Here is a 23,363-nt window from a genome sequence, read left to right on the forward strand (position 1 = left end):
GTGAGTGTAGCAGGATTGTGAACGTGGTGAAGACATTGTTTATTGTACACAGAAGATATTTGCCTTAGGAAACATGAAGTTACGAGTTTTTCAGGTTCAAGATGTTCCGAAAGGCAATAGAAATGATAACTTTGTAGAGGTTGTTTGTTAAACAAAGTAAATGTTTATGAGACAAAAAAATGAATTATAATTCATCAAAATGTTGCGATCATGGCAACACTACTTGCATATGGCGTGAGGTCTAAAGAGATATCATGACAAACAATTAGTTTGACCTAACTTTCTTTTTACTTTTTTCATCTGACGTTGGTTACCTGTCATGTTGTTATTGAAAAATACTAGGATTGCCATATATTGAAATACGGTATCTAATATATTATCTGATAGGTTACTAGTTATACACCTAGCGGCAGTCATGTTATAAACAAGGGGAATGCTTACGGCATCGGTAAAATATACTTTTAATAGACAAATCTTTTTAAAGTTGGATTCTCCTTACTTTTTTGCTACCGAATATTTAAATCACTTATTTCAATTTTGTTTAGTTTATCTTGAACAAATAATGTTTGCAATATGTTTATTAATCATAAAATGATGTCATTCAACAAAAATAAAACATGATTTTTGAAGTTTGTACATAAGAGGCTATATATAAGCATATGTTCAGTTTTGTGACCCCCGGGGCATGGTCAAATTTGAGCCCAGGGGAATGAACAAATTTGGTAGAGGACTATTAGATGCCACTACATACCAAATTTAGTAGCCCTAGGCTCTATAATTATTAATAAGAAGATTTTTATAGTTTGCACAAAATAGGCCGTTTTTAAGCATATGTTCATTTTTGTGACCCCCTGGTGCATGGTCAAATTTGACCCCAGGGGCATAATTTAAAAAAACTTGGTAGGGAACTTTAAGATTTTAAATACATACCGAATTTGGTAGAAATATGCCCAATGGTTATGGACAAGTAGATTTTTAAAGTTTGCACAAAATAGGCCCAATATAAGCATATGTTCAATTTTGTGACCCCTGGGGAACGGTTAAATTTGATTCCAGGGGCTTAATTTGAACAAACTTTGTAGAGGGCTATTAGATGTCACTACATAACAAATTTGGTAGCCCTATGCCATACGGTTATGGACAAGTAGATTTTTAAAGTTTGTACAAAATAGGCCTTATTTAAGCGTATGTTAATTTTTGTGCCCCCGGGGCCGGGTCAAATTTGATCCACGGGACATAATTTGAACAAACTGAGTAGAGAACTATTAGATGTCACTACGTACTGAATTTGGAAGCCCTAGGACCTACGGTTATGGACAAGTAGATTTTTAAAGTTTGCACAAAATAGGCTTTATATAAGCATATGTTCATTTTTGTGACCCCCGTTGCAGGGTCGAATTTGACCCAAGGGGCATTATTTGAACAAACAAAGTAGAACACTATTAAATGTCACTACATACCAAATGTGATAGCAGAAGGCCCAATGGTTATGGACAAGAGGATTTTAAAAGTTTGCACAAAATAGGCTTTATATAAGCATATGTTCAATTTATTGACCCCCGGGGCGGGGTCAAATTTTACCCCAGGGGCATAATTTAAACAAATTTGAAAGAGATTCACCCCCATAAACATTTGTGAGAAGTTTTATCAGAATTGGACTTGTAGTTTAGGAGAAGAAAATGTTTAAAGAAAACGTTAACGCACGCACGCACGCACGACGGACACAGGACCATGACATAAGCCCCGCTGGCCTCTGGCCAATGGAGCTAAAAATCGATTGGTGTGAGCGAAAACTTATGTCAAAACTTAAATGTTTTATAAGATCTTTAATAAGACATAAACCTGGCTTTGAATATGATATCTGCAAAGGAGATAAGACACGCATATTAACGAATGGTAGCTGCAGTATACTTCATTACTTCTAGTTTAATCGGGTAAGAAACGTTATTTATCATACCACCACATTGATATCTGCTTGATATCCTGTTGCCTGATATCTTTTTTTATATCACGGTCAACAGGAAGTTCATATATCAGTCATGTGTGGAGGCTACTAAGACTTAATTAATATGTTTTGTTTTATTGTAAATCTGAATCAGATTTATTAAAACAAACAATTTGATACCAAGAGGTAAAACATTTAATCCACAAACAGAAACATAAACAGAAAAAAACGTATTTTTCAAATATAAATAATAAATAAGTACATGCTGCGACGTCATGTAAAAAACGGACTACCTTTTTTTGACACGCCTTCATATGCAAACATCAAAGGTCAAAAGTTATGTCACAAGTTCAGCACTTAATATAAACAGACCAAACAAATAAAACAAACAATAAAAAAACAGTAAAAATAGTAAAAAATAAAATAGTGACACACTTCACAATAAAATCCAATGTAATATGCATTAAATAATGAAATACTTTTAAATCATCAATGATTATTAGGGTAATATTTGTCGTCTTCTACAGTTTGGCATTTTTGCCAAAGGAATTGTGTTTGATAAGGCTAGTTAAAGCTAATTTCTTTTGAAAATAAGGAATTAAACATAAAAAAACATATTTAATACAATAAATAAACATTACCATGTCAGACTTTGTGGATGGAGGTAAGATGACATTGTTTGGGACGGTTTAATGGAAGAAGGTGTTATGTCGATCTTAGGAAAACTTTGCCAATCAGTTTGGAATAAATCTGAGTTTTTAATGAACCATTTGATGAAAGCACGAATGCAAATGTCAATTCAAATAAAAGTCATTTAGAATCCCTTACTGAAACAAAATCAAAAACTGAGAACAGTGAAAATATATCAGACGCCATAGAAATAACAACCTAAGATGTAAAAAATTAATTGAAGCCGAACAAAAACACCATCCCGAAAACACTGGCAGATGTAAGTCGATTTAAAAAATATCTTGCCAAGAAAGGCGAAACGATTGCAATCCACAATTTATCAGTCGACCGTCTAGATGAATATCTTGCTGCATATATCTGCTCTCCATTCGCAAGAATGATGGTTATGAATACGAGCCTGTCACATTGCGTAGCATCGTGGGAAGCTTTAAGCGCAAACTTCAAAGACCAAAGTACCCATACTCTATCTTCCGGAGCAGTGGTCCAGAATTTTCCCTTACAGGTGACTGTCTGAAAGCAAAGCAGAACAAACTAAAAATAACACAAAGGAAAAGGTAAATTTAATCACTGTTTATTCACGGCAGAAACTTTTTTTGATTTTTTTTCCCAAAATGTTGAAAACTATGGCAATCGAGGCCGGTTTTTAAAAAAACAACAACATAAGTAGAAATCATTCTGCTAGAAAACACCTTGTTCAAAAACTAAGGGATTCCAATATCGCACCCACCGAAATCATGCAAATAAGAGGACACAAAAACGTACAGACTACAGTCGATAATCAATTACAGTGAAATTTCTGAACAAACACAAAAAAGATGTTCAAACCTTTTGGCAACATGTTTTACTGCAACTCCATCTGTTACATGCACTTCTGTCAACACTTCCGAAATGAGCGTAATAATTAAGTGTGATTGCGCCGACGCATGTAGATGGAGATGAACATTTTCTCTCCCCACCCACCCGGCAGTTTCACAAGCACATTTTCCTGGCCAAAATCCAATAAATGGCATGTTTTTTGGAGCTGTACTTAACGTGCAGAACCTCAATATCTACGCACAACTACCACAGTAAACAAAACGCTCAGTATATATTCCAAATTCTAATAAAAACTTACTTCAATTCTTTACACGTGCTGACACACTGCGAAGACGTGAGCGACTTCACTGGCCTGACATGTTGCAACGGTTATCAAGTTTTGCATTTAAAATGCATAACATATGCTTTTATTCTGTTTAATAAAGTATTGCTGCTTGAAGTTTTGTTGCAGAATTAAAGAAGAAAGAGAAAGAAACAGCGTTATTCAATTACATGTAATGGCGCTACTTTTCGTGTTGAGGAACAATGCTATGTTTAGAAAGATTCATACGCGATAAACGAATGCGGCGGCTCCTGGGCGTAGCGATTAGTTTTCATTATATCTTGAAAAGCGGGGTGAGTGGTGTCAGTGGTATGATAAACAGAAAAACAGGTTACTGCCTGATCGTTTTGTAATATATCAGGCGTGGCACGAATAAAATAACGGCTCGGCAAGCCTCGCCGTTATTTTATTCTAAGCCTCGCCGTTATTTTATTCTAAGCCTCGCCTGATATATTACAAAACGATCAGGCAGTAACCTGTTATTCTCTTTATATCTCACCTGCAACAAAGGACACATAAGTCACACGCTCACCCAAAACCCAATCGCAGCACAAAAAAAAATCGGCTTCGGTCCATGGATGCTGTAGCGATTGTTCAGCGAAGAGTCGTGTTGTAGCGTGAATTTCCTCCACAGGTCAATGAATGTCACCTATCGGAAATTTCTTGGTTGATGCTGTAACATATTTCCATGCATACCTGGCTTTTGACGTAATCGTTTCGACAGGAACATTTCGTATTGTCCCGTACAACAGTTATCAACACGTAATAAAGAATACATATATGTTTAATTTAAAAAACTACTTTTTCTCTTTAAATACAAAACTTTTGTTCGAAATTAATCACAGAATTACTCATATGAACCCAAAAGGTGAAGACATTTGAATTTTAGCTTGAATTTAATAAGGTATTTCCAATTTATATAAAATGTAATAAAACAAACTATCAGAGTTTATGTATGTAGTAATTACGCAATAAGCAAAATAGTTTGAAAGTACCTTAGTTAGTTTTAGCCTATTTATTTCACCTCGATTGCATCGAAAGCCTAAGGTTTATTTGAAAAACTCTCGAGTCCGTTTCATAGAACCAGTAATTGGTATCTTTGGAGAAGATCAACATTATGCTCACTGTCGAGATTCGAACTTATAATCCCTGACTCGTTAAGCGGACAACATATCCACTACGCCACGGCACCTTAAAGAGTTTGGATATCCAAAACACATGTTGGATATATCATCATCATTATCATCATCATAATCGTCGTCGTCGTCGTCATCATCAACGTCATTATCAGCATTATCATCATCTTCTTCTTCTTGATCATCATCATCATGAACAACAACATAATCATCATCATCAACATCATCATCGTCGTCGTCCTCGTTGCGTCATCATCATCATGATAATCAACATCATCATCAACATAATCATCATCAAAGTAATCACTTTTGTCATATTAAAATTTACCGTTAAAAATTGCATTATCACCATCAATATATATATATAGAACTTTTGTTAACATGTCCATACTATCACCTTAAGGGAGTTCTTGGCTTAATTAATTAATTATATATATATATATATATATATATATATATATATATATATATATATATATATATATATATATATATATATATATATATATATGTGTGTGTGTGTGTGTATTTATATCTATTTATATATATATATATATATATATATATATATATATATATAATTTATTAAGCCAAGAAATTAAAATTTACCGTTAAAAATTGCATAATCACCATCAATATATATATATAGAACTTTTGTTAACATGTCCATACTATCACCTTAAGGGAGTTCTTGGCTTAATTAATTAATTATATATATATATATATATATATATATATATATATATATATATATATATATATATATATGTGTGTGTGTGTGTGTGTATTTATATCTATTTATATATATATATATATATATATATATAATTTATTAAGCCAAGAACTCCCTTAAGGTGATAGTATGGACATGTTAACAAAAGTTCTCTACGTTAGTCCGATGTCCTCGATAAAGCGCCGTAAGATCGCTCTGAGCACGCTATACAAGCTGTAAAATCATAAGTACTCGTTGGACGTTAATTTTCACTGATTTTATGTGATCCATTTTTGAAAATCCCAAAGAATAAATATGTATGTATTTTAGAGTTTATTCACAGGTCCCGCTGCGTATTCACGACTGCATCTACGGGCAGATTTTTTCGAATAAAAAGTTGATGTTGACCAAAAATAGGACAAATTAACTACTTATGCACGGGTAATCTTCAAAGATATACTTGTGTGAATTAGACCAGTGCACAGTGGGCAATGAGACCTTAATGTTCTCTTGTAAATCGTTTCATCTGTGGTACATCAGATATAAATTAAGATGTTTCGTATATTCCTTCTCTCTGTCGACTTCTGTTATATGGGCAACTTATTTACTACTTAAGATCAAAATATAATTTGCTCTGTTTAGAACGTTGACATGATTTGTTTGAAGGATAACACAGCAATGACTGAATTTAAAGCAAACATCAACGACATGTTTGTCTAATTGAAACATTTAATACTTGCAAAATGCAAAAACACAATACAATTTTCTACCTGAACTGTACATAAGTCTTAACAGTATTGCAACATAAAATGTGGCAAAAGTTTGTTTTGTATTAAAATACCGTAAAAGTGATCGTTTAGACCCCAGTGTATTAAACACAATAGTTATCCCAAAATTGTTGTTAAACCAATATATACACACCGTGTCTTTCAGTAACAAATCTATACGTACACATCTATAAAACAAGGTCAATTTAACATCCATTAAGTCTTCATTAAAAAGAACCATACATCAAAAACACCATTTTATCTTATATATATTCCGTACATTAAGCCAACCGAACAATTGATTTCAAATTGACAATTAGTAAATGTACAACATTTTCCAAGGAAAATCTAACTTAAGTTGTGCTTAAAATTTCATCTCTTTGAATTCTGTCGAGTGTCCAGTGAAACATTATGCTGTATAAGATTCTTTGAAGAAAATTTCCAGGGCTACCTTTTTCAATTTAGATCGCGATGTTACCTGACATGTTTCCCTATAAACGAGTCTATGCGATATGCTTTTTACTTCACAAATGTCTTACATGACCATTTGACCATCCATATACCCATAAAAGGCGCCAATCGATTAGTCGACATCGTGTGATTTAAAAAGTGTGTAATAACTGCTCTGTGACATTAAAGCTTGTTATTATTATATTCGCGAATGTCTCCCGTGACGATGTCGTCTATTCCCGTTTTCGATCAGGTGACCCACCCGCTGTGGTGCCTATCATAGGATTCCCGCTCACGTGACCTACTCCGGTGACGATCCCTGTCATACGACTCGTGTCTGTCCCTCCTGTCATACGACTTGTGTCTGTCCCTCCTGTCATACGACTTGTGTCTGCCCCTCCTGTCATACGAATCGTGTCTGTCCCTCCTGTCAAACGACAAACGACTCGTTTCTGCCCCTCCTGTCATATGACTCGTGTCTGTCCCTCCTGTCATACGACTCGTGTCTGTCCATCCTGTCATACGATTCGTGTCTGTCCCTCCTGTCATACGTCTCGTGTCTGTCTCTCCTGCCATACGACTCGTGTCTGTCCCTCCTGTCATACGACTCGTGTCTGCCCCTCCTGCCATACGACTCGTGTCTGCGCCTCCTGTCATACGACTCGTGTCTGCCCGTACTGCCATACGACTCGTGTCTGTCCCTCCTGTCATACGACTAGTGGTGCCCCTCCTGCCATACGAACCGTGCCTGTTCCTCCTGTCAAACGACTCGTGTCTGCCCCTCCTGCCATACGACTCGTGTCTGCCCCTCCGGCCATACGACTCGTGTCTGTCCCTCCTGTCATACGACTCTTGTCTGTCCCTCCTGTCATACGACTCCTGCCAAACGACTCGTGTCTACCTCTCCTGTCATACGACTCGTGTCTGTCCCTCCTGCGACGTTACGCTCCCTACTGCTCCGATCGCGTGAGTGAGGACGATGACACCGCTCGCCTGAATGGCTCCGACTATGAGAATGGTGTCGATGGTTGCTGTGATTGTTTGGAGTTGAAGGGGCTGCCTACTATTTATACTAAAAATGATGCTACTTTTAATGCTGCTACATGTACTTTCGCTAAAATTACAACCAATACTGCTCCTGATGCTTCTACTTTTACTGCGAATACTTCCTCTGATTCTTCTGCTGCTGCCGCTTCTTCTTCTCCCTCTACTAATACTATAACTTCTTCTTCTAATTTTACTGCTACATGTATTACAGTTACTTCTTTTGCTGCTGCTAATGCTGATGATGATGCTACTTATATTATATTACTTCAATTACTTTCTTCTTCTGTTTATGTTCCTTCTTGTTCTTCTTCTTCTTCTTCTTCTTCTCCTTCTACAGTTCTACAACAACTACGTTTACTTTTATTAAGGGATATAACATATGACAGCCTATTTAGAAGTAACAGCAATTCGCTACGTCATCGGAAATCACAGACAACCATATAAACTCACTTTCGATTTCACTCTTGACATCAGCGGAATGTGATAATACACAAATCGGAACGGGCAGGTACTGATTTTTATTATTACTATTATTCTATTACAAAATGCTTATTTAGCATTATTTTGTTCAAGGAAAAATAAGATCTAATATAAGTGTTTAAATGAAAACTGTCAGAATTATTAATTCTATTTTATCATTATTATTTATCATTTGATCATTAATTTAATATAGAGCATAACAATCATCATCATTAGCAGCAGCGAGAGCATCATCATCAATATCGTGGCTCTATTCTTTAAAGATATTTATGTTTGCCTCGGAGGGGAAGGTTTTTTTCAGGAAATTTAACAGATTAAATTGTACGAATATTTAAGTTATTAACAATTTTAGAACGATTTTAATATATCTTCTGGCGGTATATGGTTTAGTAAACTTAACGATAATCGATCGGAATTGGTGCGATCAGTTCAGTTGGTAGAATTTCCTAAAAAAGTGTTTATCATGTGAGCGCCTTCGAGCCGGAGTAAACGATAAGGGGTTTAAGTTAAAAGAACATATTAAATTAAAAATAGGGTCTAATAAGCCCCGTTGATTTTGGTCCGAATAAGGTTGAAGCCGAATAGACCGGGTATTAGGCCTAGGCCGAATAAGCCTGCTACTGGAATAATGGACGCCTGTTTAATGTGAAAAATAGAACCCATCGTTACGGTTCACTCGTGAAGAAGACACATAGGCGCACTAAACGCTTGAAAAAGCCATATCCGCTTTTTAGTCATACCCGTTAAAAATATTTCCCATGATGCAAATTGAAGGACATATATATGAAAATTTTGCAACAAACATATGAATTATTGCACACACATATGAAAGTTTAGAACACAAATATTTTAAAATTATACCAAACAAATATCAGAATTATAACACATATATAACAAAATAGTGCATACATATATGAACCTTTAGAACATATATATGAAATATCGAACATAAATAAGAAATTATAAAACATATATTTGTTATGCAATACATATATCGGATTTTACTATATATATATGAATTTATACAACATATATATGCAACTATACCACACAAAAATGGAAATAAAGAACATACATATTCAAATATACCACATAAGTAGCGAAACGTTGAATTTTGCAACGCTTGACACGCCATATGAATTTATAAACAAGGATACACTTAGAAGCAATACTTAGCTATCTGTCCTGCACAGAGTTTGCCCTACCGATTTCAAGATCTGCTTGACGATCCTCGCCAGTGGTTACTTCCGTTGATCACAAGTGAAAGACCACATAGATTCAACATCCACAACGACGATTGTGATTCCGTCAAATGAACTCATTTTTATCAAATCGGTATGATTGAATAGCGGGAAGTGCCCCTTTCCAAGGACATGGTTTTCTATAAACAGAAAGGACCTCATATATGTTTTATTTTGAATATTTTCCAATAGATACAACAGAAATGTACTTATAAGCTAAATAAATAACTCATTCAATATTATTGTTACATGTATTTCAGCTTTAATATTTATGAGTCATTTTCCTTCCCATTACGCGGGATTTAGCCATCTGCGCTTTTCAGTCACGCCTGTTCAAAATATTTCCCACGATGCAAATTATAGAACATATATATGAATACTTTACAAAAAACATATGGAATTATTGCATACAAATATAAAAGTTTATAACACACACATATTTTGATAATTATACAACACAAATATCAGAATTATGCCACATATATATATATCAAAATATTGCATACATATGTGAACTTTTAGAACATACATGTATATATGAAAATATCGAACATAAATATGTATATATATTTGTTATGCAATACATATATCGGATTTTACCATATATATATGAATTTATACAACATATATATGCACTTATACCACACAAAAATGGAAATATACAACATATATATACAAATATACCACATACAAATGGAAACATTGAATTTTGCAACGTTGGACACGCCATACATTTAATTACAAACATATTGTACATGGAAAGTAAGCGAGAAACACTTTGCAAATATATCACATGATTGTTTGCAATAATGTCCGTTTCGTCTTCATTGAATGTTTCTTTCTGTAATTATACAAACGGTACGCATCTTGACCTGAAAACACAAGTTAGACTCATTTTGTCCGTCAAAGAAATGCTTCAAAGAAAACCTTTTTTGGGAAAATCGTATATTAACAATTTAATTGTTGATTGTTCAAGGCAGAGAGTTTATTTTAATTAGTTGGATTGAACAATATACCAACTAATTAGATTCATGTGTACATGTTTACATGTTGTTGTCATCTATGAAATACAAGCTTCAAGATTTTTTTAACAAAAAAGAAAATGCATAGGAAATAATGTACACTATCAAATGTAATAATCATAAGACATGACAAAAGATATAACGCAATGAATCAAAAAGTTAATATCAGTAATTTAGCGATCTTTAACTATAAGATATATTTGTACACAGGGAAATACAAATATTTAAAACACTAAGCTGAATCAAATTGTATTATGTGTTTTATTCCTCATGAATTTTACAAACTCAACAATTGAACAGAACAAAATGTAAGTCGATAACATCTTATTCGAAGTAGTAGTGCAAACTTTAGCAAATGTTTCCTTACACAAAGTGTGTATAAATCTGCACCAGCATATGCGGAATATTGTACTGAATAATGTTTACTGTGAACATTAACCAATTTTGTATATTTTTCACACATAAGTAACAACACAAAGTAATGATTGCCTTTTCTCTTTATTTTGATATGCATTACACTTTTCCCATTGTCAAAACGGTTGCTTCTTGCTTTGGACATCCCGAACACGCCAGCGCTGTGAATCATAAAAACACATTAGAATGGTCTTATAAATCAGCAACTTTATTTCATTAAAGCTGTTAAATCGCTACAAAAAATATTTTGATACTACATTTAAAAAATTACAATTTATTACATACATTCGTCTACCGTTATGGTCACTCGGTCATCATCATCATCCCCACCACCACCACCATAATCATCATTATCATCATCACCATCATCATCACCATTTTAATCATCATCATCATCATCATCATCATCATCATCCTCATCCTCATCATCATCATATATCATACATCAATATATATATATATATATATATATATATATATATATATATATATATATATATATATATATATATATATATATTGTTCATTATTCATATGCCAGCCATTGTGCTACATAAACTGTAAGCGTAAAATTGAAAATATATTGTTATGAACAATATTGTTCCTTACGTCATTTTCGTATTGTGACTTTTTTTAAAACTCTTTAACAACGTTATTTTATCTCTGATATCACTACAAAAAATATGATTTCTTGATATGTGAAGATTGACGAAGTGCATGTAACTGTAAGCAACACGTAGGAATATCCAAGGTAAAATGTCTGCATCTCCAGGGGAATAAGGATAAAATAGAAGGTATGTGCTTGTTTTTTACACGAATCGATGCAATGATGAATATGTATAATAGATTAAAAAAAATCTTAGATAAATGAAATAACAATTGATTATCCTGCAACAATTGATGGAAGCCAATACATTTAAAACAGTTCCGTAGGTTTGAATAAATTGTTAGTAAGTAGTTAAGTAAAATGCATGCGCTCTAATACGTGATAACACAATATATGATATTTGAGTTGTTCCTATAATGTAGTGCAAATAAAACCGGAAGTGAAGAACCTTTATAATATCTCGATTGAGGAAGATATATACGTTTGTTAAATCTGCTTTTAATTTGCGGTTATAATAACATTATTCGCTATGTACCTATCAATAACTGTGGTATTATTGTGAAACGTAGACAGAAACAGCGTATTATATTTGATAAGACAAAGATGATTAGATTGTGTTAGAAAAAGAATGGTAAAGCGTACGGCGTATAATATTGCTTAAACAATTATTTTTTTGTGCAAACAAGTGTTTAATACTCACTACGAATTGACACAATAAACAAAGCTTATAGGTCAGGTATTACTAGAATAACTAAATTAAACTATACCAAAGATTTTCTTTGTTAGATTATTGATACACAAGCAGAACACTTGAATGCTGAATCAATGTACAGCCAACTATTCTTTAAAATATGATATTTATTCATGTAAGTTTTTCAGAGTAGGGATAAAATAAGTATAAAAGACTATTCGTTTACAGCTTAGGAGAATGCACATAACGTAGATTGAACCAAATACGCAATTGATGAGCTTGTAATTTTATTAAAATGTATATAAATTCGCTATTGAACTGTTTTTCCGATTGTAAAGAATATGTCCATTATCTTACTTTGAGTTCTCAAGAAACATTCAAGGCACACTATTCGAGTAAGAAAATAGTACATTGCGTTTGCTACATCAAAACGGTCGAGCAACATTTGAGGGGGGGGGGGGGTTGGGAGGGATAAAAAATTTGAAACAAACATTAAGGTATATCACTTACGTCTTTTATATAGTTTAAACTGAACATTATGGTTACATAAAACAGTATCAGGCAGACAGGGACATAAAGGTAGACATACAGACGAAATGACTAACGTAACGACTAACGTAAGAATGGAAAGAGCACCCGACCGACCGACAAACACAGATTGTCGACAATACCAAAATCCCTAGTAAGACAGTTACGATACACACGTATATACATAAACAACTGACGGAATAAAGACAGGCAGTCGAGCGGACCGGCGGGCGGTCTGGCGGGCATCGTGCGAGCGGGCGGGCGAGTGGTCTCTAAAAGGCGGGCAGGCGATCATTCGGGCGACCGAACAGACAGACTGACTGACATTTAGGCAGATATACAAGACATACGGACTGACAGACAGGCAGCGTTTCAGACTGGCGGATGCACAAGCCACAGGACAGGCGCACTGACGGAGGGAAGGTTGAACTTTATTAATGTATCAGTTCTCGTGTTCATGTTTACCGACTTAACATATTTTACTTCTAAAACTTAAAAATATTTAATGTACAAAACAAGGAATGTACTTGGTTTAATGTATAACACAGACTGGGGGTTTCGTTCAAATAAGATAACTAGTAAATTGTTATAAAAAAACATATATCAAAAGTTATTTTCATTCAAACAAATGACATACACGTATGTATCAGTCATATAATAAAACTAATAATAATATGTCGAATGTGTACCAAGCAATTTGATAATGACATATACAAAATAATAACCACTGATCAAAAGTGAAATTATAAAGAGAACAATATTTAAGTTTTAAGTACAGAGTCAAATGATGCTATTGTTTAGTAATGATTTTGCTCTAGACAACACTTTCGTGCACTTGAAGACATCAGATTATAAATAGAACAGACGGCGAAAATCTTTCGTATTAAGGAGAACACTCACGACTCTCATCTATTGTTCAGGCTTGGGTCTGAATTGTAACACTTGAACGCAATCTACAAAACACCCTTCATCAATACGTGGATGATAAATGTAGGATTTTTTTTAAATTTATATTTTTGAAAGACAAACACAATGTATTCAACTACTTGAATTTATCCGACAAGTAAAAGAAATATTTAAAGAGGAGACGGAACAATTCTAGTACACAATCACACTAATACGGTATTCTATTTATCATAGAAGAATTTTTACACAAATCGTTGGTGAAACAATGAAAATATTAAGGTTAATTTTTAAAAGCAATAGCCAAAACAGATAACATTAACTGAATCAAAGCTTGCGTAGTTATATCAAAATTTCAAAATTGTTTGTTATCTTTCGCGTTCCAGCACGCGAAATAGTCCGCAACAATAAAGTTTAAAAGCAGTATGACTAGTTATATGAGTTAGAATTGTATGGAAAGTCTATAAAAAACGGAACGTCATTACAAATCGCGAGAAAAAGTAGTTTCATATCTTAAAGCGATAGGAACAGAAGTGAGCATCCACCAAAATAATTTACTATAAACTTTTTTCGAACTCGTCAACACATATGTATGAGTAAATATAAAAAATTTAAAACGCAAAAAAGAATATTTTGATATTTTCCATAATGCAAATGCGAGTCATTGTTCTATATACCATGTAAGCTGAGAAGTGACAATATTTTGCTCTGCACAATATGTCTCTGTATTTTGTTGTCGTATGTGACATATTAAAAAAACAATCTAAACACCGTAAGTGTATCTCTGATCGCTAGGCAATAATTCTTATTTCTTGATACGTTCAGCTTGCACAAGTTAGAAGAAGAACTTGCTGTAAGAAAAACTTGGAAAAGTCCAAAGGAAAATGTCTGCCTCGCCTTGGGAATTAGGGTCCAAGAACAGGGTTTGTGCTTTTTTTGTTTGCACGAATGGTTGCAATCATCAGTATATGTCATCAGATATCAGAAAGATATCTACGTTTGTAAAATATACTTAAATTTGCGACAGAACATTATTTGCTGTGTACTTACCAATACCTTTGATGTAATTTTGAAATGTTATGATTTTGTTTCGCCACTTGAGCCTAGAGTAGAAAAAAAGCTTAAAGTAACATTACTAAAATTTCGTACAATTGTTCGTAAAATAAACTTAACCAATTAACAATCAGTGTTCATTATGGCAATCGACGAAATTACAACGTCGGATGTGGTCTGGTAAAATTGATGTTTGTAGATACAAAATGCTCGTTTTTATTATTGTTTTGTATATCTATTCATACGACACATTAACACTAAAATGGTGTTCGTGTGTCGTATGAATAGATATATTCGCGGGAATTAATTGTAGCCACAAATAAATAAAAACGAGCATTTTGTATCCACAGAAAGCTATGTAATCATACCACATCTAGCGTTGAAATTTAGGCTATTGCTATAAGGAACACTGATTGTTAAGGTGTTAACTTTATTTTACGAAATCCTTAACGAAGTTTTCGTGGACGTTGAGCGTTATATAGATATAAAGGACAGTGTTTACCAGATTGTGTTAAAATAAGAATGATACAGCGTTAAGTGTATAGAATTGCTATAATAAGGAACGGTTCGTTGATCCGATAATTAGGTAATGCCCACTACTTTCTTCTATCGGAACACCAAACTGTTGATAAGTACCAATCTCATCCACGCTGATCGTTCAGTAATTTCTAAGAAAAAACACAAAGTGTACCCAATATTTTATTTGGTACGTTATTGATACACAAGCGGAACACTTTAATACATTCTCTATCATCATCTATTTATGCTTTGATATTTATACGTTCTAGTTTTGTACGGTCTGAATCGTATAAACATAAATCCATATTCGTTTGCAGCCAAAGAGCAGACATGATAATGATAAATACAAATAACCACTAATCAAAAGTGAAATTATATTCGTATCTCTAGAATCCAGAGCTGTTAACAGCCATGTCTATCGTGACGTCGAAAGTACTTAATGACGTTGGGGCCAGTAAGGATACTGTTATGGAGCGGAGAGAAACGTTCTTGGAGAGAGAATGCATACACGACTTATCACCTAAATTGTTGGGCTTTAATGTAAAATGTTTCCATTTTGGGAGTCAATCGGAAGGGGCCACCATTCCTGGTCTGCAGCCTGATACTGATTACATATACAGCTACTGTGATATGAATATCATGAGGGTATGGGGAGATTGGGTGGCCTGGGTGTGGAGCTTTCTGATGCTCCAAGACGACATCACACCTCCTCAACAGTACTTGCTACAAGTTATCAGCACCGAAACACCTGAGCCGGTTATATCTTTGTGTGGTGTGATGTGAAGTGGGTGTGCTTCGATGTGGAATGACAGATACGCGAAGACAGATTCTGGAGAGGTACTAATGAGTGCTAAACGATCTAAACAGGATATAGCGTATGATCATAGAGATTGCGAAGAGTTAACAAAAGATGGACCTTCTGTGAGTAATATACCTAACTGGGATATAGTAGAAGCACATATCGTTCGAAAACCCCTTCCTGAAATACAACACTGGGTAGACAGATGTAGAGGTAGACACTGGCCGCCTGCTCAGCTGCTGGAGGCTGCACGGGTAGCGCCGTGTTTCCTTGTACCTTCCGGTCATCCAGACAGTGATTACAAGCGCGAAGAATGGCGACTGGCCCGAACCTGATTGAACGAATGCTGATGTTTAGCTTAAATCTGACACAAATAAAATGTTACATTATGTTCAAACTAATAAAATAAATCCTTGTTTTCTAAAATTGTTGGAGACTCTATAACGAGCTATCATTGTAAAACTATTATGTTTTTCACCATAGAAAGAACACAACCTTGTCTGTGGTGCGAACATAATCTTATGTTTCTACTTTGGCTTTGTTTACACGTATTAAAGAACAGCCTTCGATTGGAAAGGCTCCCACAGTATATAATAACAGGAGTGAGCTTGTTCGAGGGAAGCTCTCTAAGGTGCAGCAAAGACACTTGCTTGTGTACGTAGACTCCGTGATAAGGAACAATTACGAGATATATTTTGCATGAGTATAGATAACATAGGAAGTCGGTTAAAAGCGTGTGATATATTGAGAATTGGAAAAAAACTCGAGAACTTGGGCGTGTATGCTTACAAATCAGTATCAGCTTATTGCTGAAGTAAGACTGCTTGGACACGTTTCTGAATGGTTTTACACAAGAAACAAAAAAGCTTGTACACAGTTCCTATACAACTTTCGAAAAAGAAATACAATATAAATTACGCACTTGTGTTGAATACCCCACCAATGCAAGATTGAAAACAATTCCTTTAAGACTTATTAAACGTCTTCTTTTGTTAAAAATTTATATTCAAATATCTAACTGTTTGCGACTACGAATCGTTCTAGGCAGTGAAAGCCTAAGGCGTGTCCTATATTCCTTAAACTCGGATGTAGTTTCTAGTCATTTAAAGTTGGCTTCTATATTGTACTGTAGTGGACATATTCACGCGGCAGTCAGAGTGTTGGGGGATGTTGAGAGGAGGTTTCACAGCAGGGTCAATGCTGTATGCGGATGTGTAACTATATCAGGAACCCACGATATCGAGATGTTTGCTAATATCGGCAAGAAATATACTACGCTCCTTTTATATTGTTGTTTGAAATGAATCGCAATACTACTGCAGAAGGAGTGACACAGAGAACACGCATTCAAAAAATGTGGAATGACTGTGCTGAGGTGGATGCTCGTCCGTTCCTGCACTATCTACAGTATCTCACGTATGGAGGACCCGGTGAACTTGATCATCAGCACCATGCATTAAGAGTCTTGGAGTCTTATATCTGTGTTATGAGAAATCAAATCAACCTGTATCACATAGAGCCTGCACTGAACTCGTTGGGGAACTGCTATGAAATGAAAGGAGATTATGAAGGGGCGTTAGATTACGACGAGATGTCGTTGCGTTTACATGGTACAAACAATGCCGCTAACTGGCACGTCCGGCATGTGCTGCGTCTTATAAGTGGTTAAAATACTATATGATTATTGTGCACTATTATGAAAATGAACTGTACATGCTTTGTTAAGGATAATAGCTTTATGATCATTAAGCTCCCTATTTCAGTATAATCCATCTTGGAAGATAGTTAAACGACCGCAATGTATATGTATACTTTAAAATATTAACATCGCTATGTTCTTCGTGAACGGTTGTCATTTTAGTAAGAACTTGGTTGAACATTTTTGTGATGTTGTTTTGTATGGTGATAAATTTATGTTTTATGTATCTGCATAGTAATGTGTGTTGTCAAAAGTATGTGTTGAATGTAATTAAGAACCAGAAGATATAAGCAGCAAGTACAATTATGACTATAACTCTTATATTTACATCCATTTGAAAATGATGTGTGTTCATCGGGAGTTTAAAAACCAGTGATATATATTGTAATATTACACCTATGAGATATTCGTCCTTCTGTATCTATATGACCGATTTCAGTCTTTAAAATGCGATAGAGTATATGGACCTGTCACTATTTTTTTGTAAATTGACCGTTCGGGGTTACACACCACTAAATTTGCACTGTGTGGGAGCGTTTTATAGTACAGCGTAGTATTTGCTGTTACAGTTAGTAAACCACAATGACGTCTGCTGCAAGATTCGCAAATTTTAGACAATACAGATTTTAAAAGCACACATTGTGCATTTAAGAATGCAGTCTAAATGTTGAGGGCATATTTAAAAGAAATTTCGGATGTTCTGCAGGGCTACATACTTGTGAGATTAAATCCATATGTTGAGGTTCTAAACCATGAACAATCATACAACACTGTACAATGGTACAGGGGACACTCTTCGGTATAATATAAGAAATAGTAAACTCCACTTTGGTCCCAATGACATTATAGTGACCAGCCAAGCGGCCATAACCTCAGTGGGGTTAAATATTTCTTAATTAGATAAACCATCGAAAAATAAATAAAATATTTACAATCGCTCAGCTCAAAGGTGATTGCTCAGCACTTTTGGGACGGATATAAATTATTAATATAGATATGTGCTATTACCTGTCAGGCATGCTTAATTTTACACTTGTTTATTTGACCCGCACATCTCTAAAATGTTAGGTACTCTAAGATTGGATATCGGCTTTCTACTGTGGCCTTGGTGTAGACCCTTGTATGCTGACAGCCAACATATGTATAAGCGTGTTATTGCTTCAGTAGGAAAAAAATGAGTGCTTATGTTAATAACAAATTTATATCATTACATTTCAAACAAATCGCTTCATAGAGTTGTGTGTATTTTGGATTTCATATTCGCCTTGAGCAAACTTGGTATCGCCAATTCAAGCTCCGAAAACTCTGGAATTCAACGAAAGCACATTTCGACAGGCCAGATAAATTGGCAATAAAGCACTCACGTTCAAATGACTTTAAATCTTTTCTCAATAGTATGTTTAGTGTATCTCGTTGCATAAATATGCGTTTATTACAAAACATGCCTATTATATAAAAGATGCAGCATATTTAAATTGCGAGAATATTGTGAAAGCACATACAAATTATATCAAGGAATATCACGGAAATACTTTGTTTATTCTCATTTTAACGCTTTGACTTATTTCTCCGGAAATATTTTCGTCGACGTAGATACGAACACACGGAACGCTCTGTAGACTTCTAAATTTATCGACAGCAGTAGAAGAATTAACAGACAGATGTTTCGACAGGCCAGATTCATAGGCAATAATACACTCATACAATTTGGGAAGCGGACATCAACAATGAGCGAGGCCTGGTAAAGAGGAGATAACCCTGGGTTATGGTTAGATTAGTGTTAGGCTATCCCTTTTTGGTTCGAAACGTAAACGCACTAAGGTGGACAATTTTAAAATACAGTCCACTCTCTTTATCTCGAAGTCGGCGGGAACATGAAAAAATATCGAGATAACGAGAGTTCGAGATATCCGATTAGGCGTTTTCAAACGATTGTTTTTAACATATAATTACCTGCTAAGCGGTCTAACAAAGCCGTCAACATGAGGCATAATACTCTCTTCCTAATATACATGTATATGCATTTTACGAGGCACGATTAATTTTGCTTTTTTAATGCTTAAAATGACGTTTTAAGTATTACAGAATTGTATGAAAACATGCGGTTAGAATTTTTATAGACTGTCGAGTAAACATCTGGTTATGTTGCTATTTAAAGTGATGATGCAATTGACCTCCAATCAAGACGAGGGTTTTCCATCTGAACATGCGTAAATCACGTTCCGGAATACTGAACTGTACATGTACATTTTGTTGTTTGAAATGCAAAGTGCAATAGATTACAGGATCAAATACAAATGAAAAACCATTTTGAGTCTTGTCTTTATCATCGTTATTATCTTTATAACGTTTTATATACGCAAAAATATAACTCAATGCATTTTGGAATGTTGTTTGTAAAAACAATTACTATTTTGGCCTTTCGGCAGGCTGTGTATTAATTGCAGTTAAAGTGACAGGCCTTACTCAAGTGTTGATGGCTAACGACATTACACACGTGTGATCATTGATGCAATCGATGATACATCAATTTCCTACCGCAAAGTATCGGGAGCAGCCGGGCTAAGCGGGACGGTGATCAAAGAAAAAATTTCGCACCTTTTGCCGACACTGGGACAGTTATTCGCACTTCGAGATAAACCACAGTAAATACATGTAAAATCGGGACTCGGGACAAAATTTTATATCGACATATCGAATAATTCGACATAACGATAATCGAGATATGCGATGTTTACTTACATAGATAAAGAAGGAAAAAAGTTGGGACATTGAGCTTACTTCGACATATCGAGAATATCGAGATATCCGATGTCGAGATAACGAGAGTGGACTGTACAATGTAATGATCATGTTATAAAATCTAAGACGCATGTAAAATATCTTGGTTAGATTTTGAATGCTGATTTTTCTGGTACTTCTATTGTAAATAATATCGTCAAGAAGGTTGACTCTAGACTAAAATTTTTATAAGGACAAAGTGCTTTCTTAAATAAAAGTCTTAGCATAAGTTTATGTAATTCTTTAATACAATGCCATTCAGATTATGCATCCTCTTCGTGGTATTGTGGGCTCACGAAACAGCTCAAGCACAAGCTACAAATAGTCCAAAATAAAATGGTTCGTTTTATTAACAATTCCCAGAGTCGAACATCACTTGGTGTATCGAATTTTGAAGATCTTGGTTTATTGAACATTGAGAAAAGATACAAGCAACTTCGACTTAACCATATCCATAAGATTTTCTACAATAAATGCCCGAGCTTTATGAAAGACAATTTTGTCAAATGTACAGATGTCTATCATTATGGGAATAGATCAAGATTAAATTTTTATGTACCTCAAATTTATGGCTTTACTAGTTGTTCATTTAACTACAATGGTATTAAGGAATGGAATTCATTACCTGATAATATAAAGTCCATCAAATCGAAATTTACTTTTAAGAAACTTGTTAAGAAACATCTATTAAATGAAATGAAGGAAGGCGAGAATTTAATGTATTTTTACTTTTAGATTTGTTTTATTTTATGAAATTGCTTATTTTTATGCTAATTTGTATGAGTCTGTGTATTATCATGTCAACGTTTGAAAGTCTCACTTTTTTAATATGTAATGGAAATAGTTTAAAGATCATGTCGTTTTTATCTTAAGAACTGAAACAAACTATATATTTATAGTCACTTATAAGACCTGTTCAACAAAATCCAGGGAACCCGTTGGAAATAAGCTTATTCATGTTTATATGTCTAGGCTTTACGGGTTATCCTGTGTATACATCATGTCCTTATATTAGTTAGATCTGTGATAAAAGGCACCATTTACACTTGAAGTAACAATGTTAGCTATATCGTAGTATTTGTATTTGTACTTAACATGTTACGAAATTGTAATGCATTGATTATATTGAACTGTAAAATGCTTGACATGTATACACAAATAAAACTAACTTACTGACTCGCTCGTCGTTGTCCGCTTCCCATACAATTTAGGAGGCAATCTTTTGCCATTTGTCATGTGTAATGTATCTCTTGAAATAAATATGTGTTTAATACAAAACACGGCTTTTATTTTACGGCTGCATCGTATTTAAATTGCGGGAATATTGTGAAGGCACATACATTTTTGTCAATTAATAGCATGGTTAAACAGTGTTTAGATGGCTGAAACAACAGCAATGTATTTACACTCGTCATTATGCAAAATACACACGTCTTTATAGTACCTTTGGTAAAAAATATTTAACTATATTATAACAAACTAGTGTAGTTTTATAGATAGCACGGTAAAACTGATCTTGGTATCTGGTATTCTCAAAGACCCTATTATCGTTGTATGTTTTTTTTCCGGTTTCTCCCCGTTTTATTAATTTACAATTCCGGAACAGTCATATCCTGTTTCGATTTTAGGCCATGTACCCGCCAATAAATATTGATAAAAAAAGTAAAATATATAGTCATATTATTCTCATTGAAAGTAATATATTAATAAATAATTAGGTCAAGCATTCAAATTATGTTACCGTTTTTATGTTTTTAATGACTACACGTGTTAACTTTTAAAAAGTAGGTAACTAAACATATCAGTTTTCACAAGTAGTGAAGATGTAAGCAAGCACAATATACGCTTTATTCACCCAAGACAGCATATCCTACTCCACATGCCTCCGATGATTCGTATAACGCGATAAAATATGATTTAAGAAATGTCTACTTGACGATAACATATAAGAAATCTGAAATTATTTTATGCTAATTTTGTGTGTATTTCCAGATTAAAATATTAGCCTTTTCGATCCATATATTCACTAGGTCGTGTGAGCTCCATTAATACAACAGAATATAATTGCCTTATGATTAATCATCACCTCAATTGTTTTCTTTATGAATCGAAATAGCTCATCATGCCGAATTTCAGAGTATTGTCAGCCAATATTATAATGGTTGTGAAAGTACCGTCTTCTATCGAGTCTATTTACTATTACCTTTATGATTGGTTGCTAGAATACACTTTTTATAATAAATTATTACAGAAAAGAATACAGCTTAGTGGCACAAAATTTATACATTATTTTTAAGTAGTTCATATATTATTTATGCATCATTAAAATAAAAATAAGTTTACATTAGATAAGAAATACACTTATTTTTATTTCAACCTGAAAACAGGAAACACCAATAAGCAAAATGTTTCTAATAAATTCGCCTTTATTCTAGCTTTAATTTGGTGATGATAGAACCTTAATTTCCTGAATTTCCGGGTAATAAACGTAAACAATAGTGTACAGTCCAGTCCATGTATTGGTTTAAGCCGCACATCTTAGTTTGATGTCCATGTGTAGAAATAATATTTAATCTACTATCATTGACTTATGATGTCGCTATTGTACAATTGAATGTGGTCAATTCAAAACATTGATATCGAACATTTCCTTCCTAAATCCAGAAAAAAACATAAAAACAAACGTGTATATATATAATGTACATAGCATCATATTTTGTGATAAAAAGTCTGAATAAACC

General features: G+C 34.1%; 1 protein-coding gene across 1 annotated transcript; it reads right to left on the bottom strand.

Annotated features, from left to right (window-relative positions):
• Window positions 1-3,075: 3,075 nt before the first annotated feature.
• Window positions 3,076-7,549, bottom strand: LOC127872567 (uncharacterized). Its single transcript, XM_052415892.1, has 3 exons — window positions 7,101-7,549; window positions 3,750-3,803; window positions 3,076-3,145 (listed from the first exon to the last, which is right to left on the bottom strand). Exons 1-3 carry the CDS (start codon window positions 7,547-7,549, stop codon window positions 3,076-3,078), a joined length of 573 nt encoding a protein of 190 aa, XP_052271852.1.
• Window positions 7,550-23,363: the final 15,814 nt, after the last annotated feature.

The sequence above is a fragment of the Dreissena polymorpha genome, chromosome 3, assembly GCF_020536995.1.
Source record: "Dreissena polymorpha isolate Duluth1 chromosome 3, UMN_Dpol_1.0, whole genome shotgun sequence".
Classification (NCBI taxonomy): Eukaryota; Metazoa; Mollusca; class Bivalvia; order Myida; family Dreissenidae; genus Dreissena; species Dreissena polymorpha.

Bases quoted from the DNA above. Each gene is read 5' to 3' on its own strand.
- LOC127872567 (XM_052415892.1), bottom strand. From the start codon at position 7,549: ATGACAGGAGGGACAGACACGAGTCGTATGGCAGTACGGGCAGACACG. The intron at 3,804-7,100 runs GTGGGTCACCTG...GCAACATGTCAG, and splicing joins TATGATAGGCACCACAGCGG to GCCAGTGAAGTCGCTCACGT. The intron at 3,146-3,749 runs GTAAGTTTTTAT...CTTTGCTTTCAG, and splicing joins AGCACGTGTAAAGAATTGAA to ACAGTCACCTGTAAGGGAAA.